The sequence below is a fragment of the Diceros bicornis genome, chromosome 19 (genome assembly GCF_020826845.1).
Source record: "Diceros bicornis minor isolate mBicDic1 chromosome 19, mDicBic1.mat.cur, whole genome shotgun sequence".
Classification (NCBI taxonomy): Eukaryota; Metazoa; Chordata; class Mammalia; order Perissodactyla; family Rhinocerotidae; genus Diceros; species Diceros bicornis.
In genome coordinates, this window is record NC_080758.1 from 23,054,794 (window position 1) to 23,068,825 (window position 14,032).

The 14,032-nt window shown below is 39.6% G+C and overlaps 1 protein-coding gene across 1 annotated transcript in view; it reads left to right on the plus strand.

Moving 5' to 3' along the window:
- Nucleotides 1–14,032, plus strand: part of SAMHD1 (SAM and HD domain containing deoxynucleoside triphosphate triphosphohydrolase 1) — a 61,053-nt gene that overhangs the window by 40,594 nt on the left and 6,427 nt on the right. Inside the window, exons 11-13 of the mRNA XM_058562747.1 lie at nt 240–355; nt 7,300–7,439; nt 8,469–8,564. Coding sequence (XP_058418730.1) covers nt 240–355; nt 7,300–7,439; nt 8,469–8,564 — 352 coding nt within the window. The remainder of the gene's footprint in view (nt 1–239; nt 356–7,299; nt 7,440–8,468; nt 8,565–14,032) is intronic.

Below are 14,032 nucleotides of genomic sequence, written 5' to 3' on the forward strand. Positions count from 1 at the left end.
AAAAGATTAAATCAGGTGACTTATCTAAAGCTCTGCCGTAATGCCTGGAACACAGTAAACATGGTAGCTCACAAATCACCATGCTCTTATTCAGTATGATCGAGAAGCAGTTGTCTTTAGAACATCGTGTCTCGAGATGTTATTTCCCTAAAATAGAAAGATTTCCTTAACTTTAAGCCAGGCATAAAGCAAATATTCAAATTTTCTCAGAAGCATACATTTTTATATATGGTCTTTAGGATTACAGATGCTTTCCTCAAAGCAGACCCCTACATAGAGATTACAGGTGCTGAAGGAAAAAAGTATCATATTTCTACAGCAATTGATGACATGGAAGCCTTCACTAAGCTAACAGGTAAGAACTGGAAGGTAACATAGGTGGTACACCTCAGATACAGTGTAAGCTGTCCCTGGATTGCAGATGGGTTATTTTCTAAACATTCCAATGTTTTTAGCTTCTCAAGTGATTATATACTTTTCAACTTGAGTTTTATCTCTGCTTTGTACTAACAAGGTAACCTTGATAACTTAACCTCTCTGAATCTTAGTTTCCTCAACTATAAAATGGGAGTAATGATATCTAGCATATAGTTTTGTCGTGATGCTAAATGAGGCATAGCACCTAGGATAGTACTTGGCACATAAGTACTCAATATTTGCTATTATTTAACTTATAATACAGCTGGACTAATACCAGCCTAATACCAAAAAACTGACTCGCCCTGTTAACATTATTTTTATTGCAAAACACAGGATGCCAGGAACATTTCTTGACACTTCAGCAGAAATAAAATCTGCGGCTTAGGTTGAAAAGGAAGAGAGGTGAAGGTGTCACAGCTGGTTCTTTAATGTGGGAAAGTGTAGACTGAGAAATAAAGATCAGTGAAGCAAAACAGGTAGACCAACAAGTATAGACCAGCCAGAGTTCTTAGCTGCAAAACGTGAAACTGACTCTGTTTAAAAATAAAATTAGAAAGCAGTGACATAGCTGATAGGATCAGTGGAAAGGCTGAAGGTTCTGAAAAGGAGCAAAAACAGCCAAAGCTGAGCAGCCTAAGACACAGCCGAGATCACTGCACAGCAGCTTCCTCTCAGGGTTCCACTGCTGTTCCACCCTGCTAGACTCTCTGCAGCACGCTGCCAGAGTGAGACCTAAACCACTTCCTCTCAAACTGTCTTTGAAGAACCTGTATTCTTCATTTCCAGCCCCTCGCAGATTGATACTTTTGTAAAATATGATAAAAATGAATTACTAGAAAAATGCAGTGGGGGACAAAAGACATACAAAATACAAGCCCAAACTTTTATTATTGAACTTGACAGACTTAACATACATTTCAATAAATATAATCAAAAGAAACATAGTAAACAACAACAAACAGTCACATGGCGACAGAGATTGGATTGGTGGTTACCAGAGGGGAATGGGGGAGGGAGGAGGGCGAAAGGGATGATTAGGCACATGTGTGTGGTGGTGGATTGTAATTAGTCTTTGAGGGGCCGGCTCAGTGGCGCAAGTGGTTAAGTGTCCGCGCTTTGCTGTGGCAGCCCGGGGTTTGCCGGTTTGGATCCCGGGCACACACCGATGCACCGTTTGTCAAGCCATGCTGTGGCGGTGTCCTGTATAAAGTAGAGGAAGATGGGCACAGATGTTAGCCCAGGGCCAGTCTTCCTCAGCAAAAAGAGAGGAGGATTGGCAGATGTTAGCTCAGGGCCGATCTTCCTCACCAAAAAAAAAAAAAATTAGTCTTTGAGTAGTGAACATGATGTAATCTATACAGGAATCAAAATATAATGATGTACACCTGAAATTTATATAATGTTATAGACCAATGTTACCGCAATAAAAAATAAATAAATAAATAAAATCTCGAAGTAAAAAAAAAAAAGAAACATAGTAGAGAAAAAACTTAAATTACAAAAACTATATATGTTGTTCTTTAACAATATACACGTAGGCAGTAAATATAGAGTCTCCGTTATACTTGTAACTTCTTAGTCATTTTCCAATCAAAACTAAACCAAAAATTAGGAGTGAAGTAGTGATTTCCCATGTTACGTATCTTTGGGCACACTGAGAACACTGTGTACCTCAGTATTAAGGTTTGTAATGTGATAAGTGACTCTGCTTCTTGCTTGTTAATTAATCTAGGTTGGATTGATGACAGAGTTACCGGGGATAATGTATATCTAAATTGTTTCTAGGTTTTGTTTTAATTACATCATAGTGGATAAACTAGTCTCCCATTGTTGTGTTGATAGGAATGGAAGAAGAGATTATAAAACAATTTGAGCAAGATATTTATTCTTAACTTTTGTTCAGAATGAAGCAAGTGATGCCGTATTTTAAAAAGTCATTTTCGGTTTTCATCAGAAGCCGGTTCTAACAGTTTATCCTATAACATTATATTACATTTAAACAGTCTTTTGGTAAAAAGAAATGAATTCTGGATTTTATGCACTTTTGGGTTAACTGACAAACCATAAAATATACATTTTAATGTGGTCCTACTGCATGTGAGTATACATAGCTCTCCCTCACCATGAAGGTTCCATATCACCCAAAGTGGCTTTTACCCTGTTCCATGGGATGAGTCCACTGATCATGCACTTAGATGTTGCAGCAATGTCAAAAATCTCAGACAGGAGATTAGGTCGCAGTTTTGTGCTTTCTCAGCCAGCATTTGGGAGAGCAAGCATATGGTCTTTCTAACTTTCATCATTTGAGACAGGGATAATCTTATCTTTCTGCATATTATTCTGAGCAGTCATATAATCCTTATTGTCCTTAACTATATGACCTTGAAAGACTAGGACCGTGTGAGCCTTCATTAGCTGTGCTGCTTTTCCAAAAGGCAACTGACCTTATCTTTATTTTAAAATCTCCACTTCTTATTTCTTAATTTTTTAGAATGTTTTTCCACATTTTATTGGGGAGTGTTGAAAACATACAGCAATGTTGAAATAATTTTATAGTGAATACCTGTATATTCACTACCTAAATTCTAACATTTAACTTGCTTTATCACATATCTATCACTTACCATCTATTAATCCATCTTAATTTTGATGCATTTTAAAGTAAGTTGCAGGCCTTAGGACACTTTACCCTAACTCCTTCAGCATGCAGATTAACTCAAGTTCTATAATTATTTATAGATTTTTTCTTTAAATTTACATGTAATTTATATAAATGTACAAGTCTTAAGTGTGCATTTGTTAGAGTTCTGACAAATGTGGGATACAGAACATTATCTTATCCTTAGAAAGTTCCTTCATGCCCCCACCTCACCCCTAGAAGCAACCACTGTTTGCCTGTTCTAGACTTTTATATAAGTGTAACCATACAATAAATACTCTTCTGTTTAAGGCTTCTTTCACTCAGCATTATGTATTTGAGATTCATCCAGATTGTGAGCATCAGTAGTTCGTTCCTTTCTTTATTGCTGAGTATGCCACAGTTTATCTGTTCTCTCTGCTTCCTAAATTTCTATTTCTGATGAATGTTTCAGCTTATCTAGATGTAGCTATCTTAAGCATTGCAAATGTTATGACCACTGTTTTAGGTAACCATTTTCTTACCTTGGTCTTTATCCCTCAATATTCCTAAGCAATAAGTGGACCTTACCCCTTCTCTTCCTTCCCCTGTGAAACCCCCTCCCCAAAAATCTTCTAATTAATTGGAATCATAGAACGTTGGATTTAAAAGGACCTTAGAGATCATCTACTTAAAATTCCTCAAATGAGGAGACTGAGGCCAAATGAGGGAAAGCAACTTTTCCTAATAAATGGCAAAGCTAAACTCAAGCCAAGTCTTTTGACTCCCAAGTTGAATGTTGTTTCCAGTATTTTAGAGTGATATTTTAGCCATTAAATTTAGTAGACAAGCAGTTTCCTTTACTTTTGTACATAACTCTTTTCTGAAAACATGTATGGAGATCAAATAGAACTCCCACACATGGCTGGTGGGGATGGAAATGGTACAGCCACTTGGAAGAAGTTTGGTATTTTCTTATAAACACATATTTATCCTATGATCCAGTAATCCCTCTTCTACCTACTTACCTACAGAAATGAAAATGTGAGACCACCCAAAAACCTGTACCTGGTAGAGTAGGATGAAAGGCTTAAGAAAGCTATCAGTGGAGTTCTGTGGAGTTCAAAGGAAGGAGGAATTACATCTTTGGTTTGGAAGGACAGAGGAAGGATTCATAGTGAGGTGCCTTTTGAGATGAACCTCAGGGATTAGATAGGCTTTCAAGAAGTGAGATTCTGTGATGGGGAAAGCATTCCATTAATTCAGCTGGGAATAGGGTAGGTAAAGGCATGGATTAGAAAACTGGTCTTATTATGTTAAAATTGCTCTATTTTTCAAACTGTAGCTATAACACATAAAGAAATAATTGAAACTGAAGATGGAAAGATATAGAAATCATCATTGAAAGGGTGAGGAATGTGTTAACTATATACTGAGTAGGGAGAAATGTATACACATAGGTGAATGACATAAGGCTGCTAATATTTTATTTTGCCAAGAAAAGGCATTTTAATAAAACTCACTTTGCAAAATGCAACAATTGAGTCAGTCAAAGATCGATGAATGCTAAACCATTGGTTGAAAACTTATTGGGATAATCATACAGTCTCAAAATATAACTCTGCAGATTATTTGTTAATTACAAAGGGAAAAATACATTTATAATAGAGAAAGCTAGAGATTATTATCTTAACCAACTGACGGAGCTTAACATACCCATAATGATAACAAAGTTCATTATGTGACTCCTATGTGATGCACTGAGCCGGGCACATCCCTTATATAGTGTTCTTGACAGCAGTGTTTAACCGGAATCTAATGGTGAAGAAACAATTGGACAAGTTCAAAATGTGGGACATTTTACAGAATGACTGCCTGAACTTTTCTAAAATGTCAACATCATGAACGAAAAGTCAGGAGAATTATTCTAGATTAGGTCTAGATTAAAGGAGACTAAAAAACATGACAACTAATGTCATCCATAATACTTGATTGATGTCTCTATCCAGCAATGAAAATCCATAAATTGCATTAATGGAACAATTAAGCAAATTCAAATATAGACTGTATGTTAGATATTTTTATATCGGTGTTAAATTTCTTGGCATAGATTGTGTTTATATAGAACATTCTTGTTCTTGGGAGATACACTGAAGTATTTAGGAATAAAGGGTCTTGATGTCTGTAATTTTCAAATGTTTCCTCAAAAATGTGCGTATGTGGGAAAATGTTAACAGTTGATGAATTTAGGTGAAGCGTATTTTATTTTGAAACTTTTCAAAATAAAAAGTTGGGGGGAAAAGAAAGAGAAGGAAAAAAGGAAAAAAACTACCTTCTGCTATCATCATGGAATGGAACTTTAAAAAACTTTTTATTAAGGAAATGTGCATCACTTAGCTTCAACAATTATCAACACACAGCAATTTTGCTTCATCCTTTCACTGCCGTGAGACACTGGACCATTTTTTTTTTTTTTAATTTTTTTTTTTTAATTGATGTTTTAATGGTTTCTAACATTGTGAAATTTTGGGTTGTACATTTTTGTTTGTCCATCACCACATATATGACTCCCTTCACCCCTTGTGCCCACTCCCCACCCCCACTGCCCCTGGTAACCACAGTCCAGTTTTCTCTGTCCATGTGTTGGTTTATATTCCACATATGAGTGAGATCATACAGTGTTTGTCTTTCTCTTTCTGGCTTATTTCACTTAACATAATACCCTCCAGGCCCATCCATGTTGTTGCAAATGGGACGATTTTGTCTTTTTTTATGGCTGAGTAGTATTCCATTGTGTATATATACCACATTTTCTTAATCCAATCGTCAGTCGAGGGACACTTAGGTTGCTTCCACTTCTTGGCTATGGTGAATAATGCTGCAATGAACATAGGGGTGCATAAGCCTCTTTGGATTGTTGATTTCAGGTGCGTTGGATAGATTCCCAGTAGTGGGATGGCTGGATCATAGGGCATCTCTATTTTTAATTCTTTGAGGAATCTCCATACCGTTTTCCATAGAGGCTGCACCAGTTTGCATTCCCACCAGCTGTGTATGAGGGTTCCTGTTGCTCCACATCCTCTCCAACATTTGTTGTTTTTTGTCTTGGTGATTATAGCCATTCTAACAGGCGTGAGGTGGTATCTTAGTGTTGTTTTGATTTGCATTTCCCTGATGATTAGTGATGTTGAGCATCTTTTCATGTGCCTATTGGCCATCTGTATATCTTCCTTGGAGAAGTGTCTGTTCATTTCCTCTGCCCATTTTTTGATCGGGTTGTTTGTTTTTTTGTTGTTCAATTGTGTGAGTTCTTTATATATTATGGAGATCAGCCCTTGTCAGATGTATGTTTTGCAAATATTCTCTCCCAGCTGGTTGGTTGTTCATCTTGATTCTGGTTTCATTTGTCTTATAAAAGCTCTTTAATCTGATAAATTCCACTTGTTTATTTTTTCTTTAGTTTCCCTAGTCTGGGTAGGCATGTCATCTGAAAACATTCCTTTAAAACCAATGTCAAATAGTGTGTTGCCTATATTTTCTTCTATGAGTTTTATAGTTTCAGGTCTCACCTTCAGGTCTCTGATCCATTTTGAGTTAATTTTTGTGAATGGCGATAGCACATGGGACACTGGACCATTTTGAAGCAGATCTCAGACATAATTTTGTAATTCCTTAAGTATCATTCTCTTTAAAACCAAAACAAGGGGCCGGCCCTGTCGCTTAGTGGTTAAGTGCGCGCGCTCCGCTGCTGGCGGCCCGGGTTCAGATCCTGGGTGCACACTGACACACTGCTTCTCCGGCCATGCTGAGGCCGCGTCCCACATACAGCAACTAGAAGGATGTGCAGCTACGACATACAACTATCTACTGAGGCTTTGGGGGCGGGGGGAAGTAAATAAATAAAATTTAAAAATAAATAAATAAATAAAACCAAAACAAAATATAACAACAATAAATTAATACATCCCCAAGTACCCGTAACCCAGCCTCAAGTCATCAACTCCATTGCGGTCTTGCTTCATCTCTGCCCTTTCCCACTCAATAGATTACCTTGAAGCAAATCCAAGACATTGACTGGAATGCTTTTACAAAGGTTTGTTCACTTCAGTCTTTTTAAAACTTTTTTCACATTGTTAAAATCATAGTGTGCCTACATTTGTAAACTTCTGCTTGAAATCATTTTAGAAGTATAGCAATATATGAGTCTTTTTAAATCTTGGTTTTTTTTATTTTAATAAACTGAAATTTCATCAAATTGGCAGATAATATTTTTCTGGAGATTTTGTACTCTACTGATCCCAAATTGGATGCAGCACGAAAGATTTTAAAAAAAATTGAATACCGTAATCTATACAAGTATGTGGGTGAGACTCAGCCAGTGGGACAAACAAAGATTAAAAGGGTAAGTTGAATTGTCAAGCACCTTGCCATTAGTGAAAGGCCCCTGTCCTTCAAGAGGAAGCCATTAGCCCATCACGGTACCCCGACTCTGTTCTAAGCCCTTTACATTCATTCTCATTTAATCTTCACATTAATACAGTGTCCTTAGGCCTGTCCTTTAGATGAAGAAACTGAGGCTTGGGAGAGATTAAATAACTTTTGTATGGAAGCACAGAGAGCCGAGACTCAAAGCCAAGTCTAACTTACTCCGAACCTTTACTTATCCTGGAAGTGAGAGAGGCCTCAAATTTTGGGTAAATCCGAAGGCAAGAAAATGAATGTAAGGGAAAGGGGCCTCAAAATGAGATATCTGCATGAGCTTCCTTGAGACCCTGAGGACCTGCTCTTAACTACCACTTCTTTCGCAGTTTATCAGGTTCTCCCAGATGGCGCATGCCTGTCTTTAGTTCAAATATCTGTTTTCCTCTCCTGCTTGTTGAAGGCTTTTCTTTTTGCCAGAAAGCCAGTTAACACAAGCCATACTGATAACCATGCTCTGCATCATAATACTTCCTTGGGTTACCCTTTACTTCCTCTTGTTTTACTAATAGGTTAATGCCACATTTTTTTAAATGTGAAAATTCTGTTATGAAAATTGCTCTAGGGCCGGCCCCGTGGCTTAGCTGTTAAGCGCGCGCGCTCCGCTGCTGGCGGCCCGGGTTCAGATCCCGGGCGCGCACCGACGCACCGCTTCTCCAGCCATGCTGGGGCCACATCCCACATACAGCAACTAGAAGGATGTGCAGCTATGACAGACAACTATCTACTGGGGCTTTGGGGGAAAATAAATAAATAATTAAAAAAAAAAAAGAAAATCGCTCTATTGTGATTTGATAAAAGATGGCACAGGCAGAAGCTGTGTATTTGTTAGGGATCGCTCTACCCACTTTTCTTAGTAAAGTGCCATTTTCAGAGAGGGAATCTCTTTGTGGCACAAACACTTACTGATGAAGAACTGAGATTCTAACATGAGAAATTTTATCTTTTCTAGGAAAGCTATGAACGCCTTCCAAAAGAGGTTGCCAACGCTAAACCTAAGGACGTGTTGCTAGAAGCTGAACTGAAGGCTGAAGATTTCGTAGTGGATGTAAGTAGTTAACCTGATAATATATTAAGTAAAGAATTTTTTTTAAGATAAAACCCCTCCCCATTATAAAAGTCATACATGTTCATTCCAGAAAATTTGGAAAATACAGAAAGATAGAAGTAAGGAGGAGAGTCACCTGTGATCTCACAGAAAGAACCAACATTAATCAGTTTTTAAATTTTCCTTGACATGTTGTTAATATTTTTAATATAATTGTGGTCATGTGTTTAGAACGTTGTATATATTGATTTTTTTAAGGTTTTCTTGATCACAAAAGTAATACATGCCAGTTATTTCTTTTAAATTGCCTACGCACACACAAAGTAAACAGCTAAGACTTTTTGACTCCTGTTTTCATAGAGGCTGTAGTGTCTTCTTGTACTCTAATAAGCATGCCAAACAGCTTTCTCACATTTTCTTCTATTTCCTATAGGAAATTCTTTTCAGAGTTTTACTCCTCTGAAATCTCAGGACAATGTTCCCCATGTATCTTTTTCCATAAGCCTCTTATTTGTTATTTTCTTGTTGATGCGTCTTTGAGTAAAGGGCAATTTCTCTATAACCATTCTTAGCTAAGGGATACAACGAGTGAATTGCCCTTGGACCCACTCTGTTCACTTGGTTGCGTGTTGAAGTGCCTCAGATCTGCAGAGCAGGCTGCAGTTTCCTGTTTCATTAGATGAAGTTCCGCCAGAATAAAGGGATCCACATCCTGACTTCCTGAGATTCTGAAAGACTTCACTCTCCAGAATGTTCTCCCTGGGCCCTCACATGTCTGCGCCTGCACTCAGTGCTTTACTTGGGAGACCGTACCGCCCTCAACGCAGTGTGCTGCTCCTAGTCAATCCCCAACCACCTGTCTGGTTTTTCTCTCAAAGTCCCATCTCCTGATGGCTATAGGATCAAAGGTTCTTGAAGTGGCCATGCATGGAAGACAACATACACGTGGCCAGTAGATGAAAAGAAGTTTAACCTTTTTTTTAACCTAAAGGCAAATTGATGCAGTGATGAAAGATGTTTTTGACTATCAGATTTATAAGAACAAAAAATTTTTTAAGATCTTGTGATAATAAAGATATTTGAAAATGAGTTTGTAAGTTGATACAAGAGACCAAACTAGGGTCAATTTTAAGTGACCCAGCAATTTCATTATAGGAATTTTTCCTAAGAAGATAATCAATTTTGCAAAAAAGTACAAATATATTTATTGTGGCATTATAATAGTATGAAATTAGAAAAAATACATGTATACGTCTCTCAGTAGGAAATACTGTGGAATAATGCAAACATTAGAAGTTATTTTTAACATGGAAAGACATTTATAATAGTTTCTGTAAATGTATATATGTAATGTATATACAGTGAACACACTGAAAAAAATTCTGGATATATTAATAGTAAAATGTTAACATTGTTTCCACCTGGGTCCTAGAATTGCTGGTGATTTTGTGTTTTTCCAGTGAGTATGGTAGAGGATTATAATCAGAAAAAAAAAACCTTTCCATTTTAAGATGGTTAAAGCCCTTCTATGTTCTGAGAAAGCAAGTAAAATTGCTAATTAAATGTATTATCATGTATTAGCATCTCAGTTTTAGTTTGACAGTATGTTTGTGTGGTGCATTTTACCATATGTGGCTCCTTTTGGGACTATGTGTAGTAACTTTTATGACTAGTTAATGGGCTGTAAAACATAATTTTACTATTTAGAATTAAAGATTCATAGTTGTTGGTCTTTTTTGCTCTTGAGTCCATGGTTAAGAATGGGAGCTCCAACTGTTATAATGTTGCCCTTCTGGAAAAAAATTGTTTTATCAAATCTGCCTTAAGGAGAAATTTCCAGTTATACATTATGGAGAAAATAGGGATTGCCTTTTATTCCTATTCTAAAGCCCAGAAAATAAATATCAAAGAGCTAGTGGCACTTCTGAAAATTGCTGAACATTTGGTTAATGTTCTTGCCTTCCTATGATGAGTAAAGATGTCAAGTCTGCATCAGGTCCCTCCTTGCCATGAAATAGTACCCAGGAGAGAGGCCTGTGATAGCACCAGCCCTGGGATCATGGGGAGCATTGAGCAGTTGCCCCCTCACGGGTGAAGGGACGTGGCACATGCAGTGCAGCTGTCAAAGCCAGTAGGCCACACAGAGTGGGAGGGCTGGCCTGTATTGCAGACCCCTGGTCTCACTTCTGGACCACAGCTGAATCTCAGATGTCCACCTTTCTCTCACAGGCTGCTGGCAGTTTAGCCGCCAAACCTCAGGTACTGGTTTTCTTCAGTAACCACTCACAGGATAAGCTCCTCTTATCATCTGTTCTTTTCTGTACCATCATTACCACATTACTCTATTTTTTCCCCCATTTCATTTCCAGTCTCCCCCGTTTTCCCAAACCTATCCATGGAGCCCTTTGGAATTCCATGATTACAGGAACTCCCCTGTCTCCTCAGCTTCTTCACTGACTGCATCTGGCTTTATTGCAGGCTGGCTGTCCCCTGAGAACCTGATTCCCCTGCAGTCCTTTAGGAAAAGCACATTCCTCAGGGTCAGGAGACCTTCCTGTTCATCAGTCCTCTTGTTCCCTGGTACCACATCAAGGCTGTGCAGGATCTCTGTTCCTCTGAGACTGACATCCTCAAACTGTCTAGCATCCTCTTGGTTTGGAGTCTTCCTCCCTACTCCAATTCCTGCCATTATCCTTAGTGATTCCATAGTCCACATGGCTGGCCAACTCTGATGTCTTCATCCTCATCCTCAGTGACCTTATCCACTCCACTTCAGCCAACGCTCTTAGCAGATTACACTCTGAAGCTTACCAACATTCGAAAATACCCTTCCATTAAAAATCCCTAATTTAAGCATCCCATCTCTGTCCACAAACCCCTTTCTTCCTTATTTGCTTGTTCCTAACTCATCAGGACCTCCAGTGTATTGTCTCCTCACCCAGCTTGTCAATGACCTTCTATCTTTCTACTCTCCCAATCTAACTTAGATTCTGTGATCCACCAACTCAGTAATTTTCTGCAGTTACCCTCAATCCCCTTGCCTTTCTTTGTATCCACCTAGCAAAAGGCTGAATGACAATTCATGGTCACTGACCCTAGCTGGGCCCTCTGGACTTTCCGGCCAGCTTAGTGCAATTCTCCAAGTCTCCATAATGACTATTTCAAGCCATCTTCACTCCTCTCAGACCTTCAACCCTGCTCCTCACCCCCAACTGTACTCACCCTCAGTGACTGACTACACCTTGGCTCTTATTGCAGAGATAAAATATAGGCCATTAAGTAGGAACTCCTTCAACCTACACCACCAAATAAGCAAGCCTGCCTCCATCTGCAGCTGTATTCAGCCTTCCCTCTAGTACACTGGGGAAATGTCTTTCATCAAAGGCCAAGGGTAGGGGGGCCGGCCTGGTGGCGCAAGCGGTTAAGTGCGCACATTCCGCTGTGGCGGCCCGGGGTTCGCCAGTTCGGATCCCAGGCGCGCACCAATGCACCACTTGGCAAGCCATGCTGTTGTGGCATCCCATATAAAGTGGAGGAAGATGAGGCACAGATGTTAGCCCTGGGCCAGTCTTCCTCAGCAAAAAAAGAGGAGGATTGAGAGATGTTAGCACAGGGCTGATCTTCCTCACTAAAAAAAAAAAAAAAAAAAAAAAAGGCTAAGGGTAATCCTACCTGTGTTCTAGACCAGGGCTATCCAGTAGAACTTTCTGTGGTGATAGAAATGTTCTATATCCGTGCTGTCCATTTGGTAGCTACTAGCCACACATGGCTATTAAGCACTTGAAATATGGCTACTGCAACTGAGGAACTAAATTTTTTGTTGTATTTAATGTTAATGACTTGACTTTTTTTTTTTTTTTTTTTTTTTTACCATTTGTTTATTTTATTATTTTGTGTGTGTGTGAGGAAGATCAGCCCTGAGCTAACATCCATGCTAATCCTTCTCTTTTTGCTGAGGAAGACCGGCTCTGAGCTAACATCTATTCCCAATCCTCCTCCTGCTTTTTTTTTTTCCCCCCCAAAGCCCCAGTAGATAGTTGTATGTCATAGTTGCACATCCTTCTAGTTGCTGTATGTGGGACGCTGCCTCAGCATGGCCGGAGAAGTGGTGCATTGGTGCGCACCTGGGATCCGAACCCGGGCCGCCAGTAGCGGAGCGCACGCGCCCAACCGCTAAGCCACAGGGCCGGCCTGACTTGACATTTATTTATTTATTTATTTGTTTGTTTGTTTATTTATTTATTTATTTATTTAGTGAGGGAGATCAGCCCTGAGCTAACATCCGTGCTAATCCTCCTCTTTTTGCTGAGGAAGACCGGCTCTGAGCTAACATCTATTGCCAATCCTCCTCCTTTTTATCCCCCAAAGCCCCAGTAGATAGTTATATGTCATAGTTGCACATCCCTCTAGTTGCTGTATGTGGGACACGGCCTCAACATGGCTGGAGAAGCAGTGTGTCGGTGCACGCCCGGGATCCGAACCCCGGCCACCAGTAGCGGAGCATGCGCACTTAACTGCTAAGCCACTGGGCTGGCCCTAACTTGACATTTAAAAGCCACATGTGGCTTAGTGGCTACCACATTGGGCAGTGCAGCCATGGAGCCATTTGTCTCAGTACTTCTGCAGAACCTTACAGTATCGATTCTCTCGTCTCTTTTTTTGACTTTCCCATCAGGAGTTAAACAGATCTTCTTTTTTTTTTTTTGGTGAGGAAGATTGGCCATGAGCTAACATCTGTTGCCAATCTTCCTCTTTTTGCTTGAGGAACAGTGGTCCTGAGCTGATATCTGTGCCCATCTTCCTCTATTTTGTATGTGGGACAACGCCACAGCATGGCTTGATGAGCGGTGTGTGTAGGTCCGTGCCCGGGATTCGAACCCACAAACCCTGGGCCACTAAAGCGGAGCATGTGAACTTAACCACTACTCCACAGGGCCAGCCCCAAACAGACTTTCATCTTAAGAAAATAACAAGGGCTGGCCCCGTGGCTTAGTGGTTAAGAGCATGCGCTCCGCTACTGGCGGCCCGGATTCGGATCCCGGGCGTGCACCGACGCACTGCTTCTCCGGCCATGCTGAGGCCACATCCCACATACAGCAACTAGAAGGATGTGCAACGGTGACATACAACTATCTACTGGGGCTTTGGGGGAAAAAAAAAAGGAGGATTAGCATGGATGTTAGCTCAGCGCTGATCTTCCTCACAAAAAAAAAAAAGAAGAAAAAGAAAATAACAAGCACCACACTTCTCTTCACTCCTTTCCTCTTCTTTAGGGTCAAACTCATTGAAAAGTTGTCCCCCTTACCTTTCCTAGGTACTACATTCCTCCCAATATTCTTCTTTCTTGCTGCTTCTTAACAGCCAAACTTCTAAGAGTTGTCTTATCTTTTTTATTTCTCATTTACTCCTGCACCTTTTTTCTGTCGCCATCACTCTACTAAAACTACTTTCACCAAGATCACTAATGA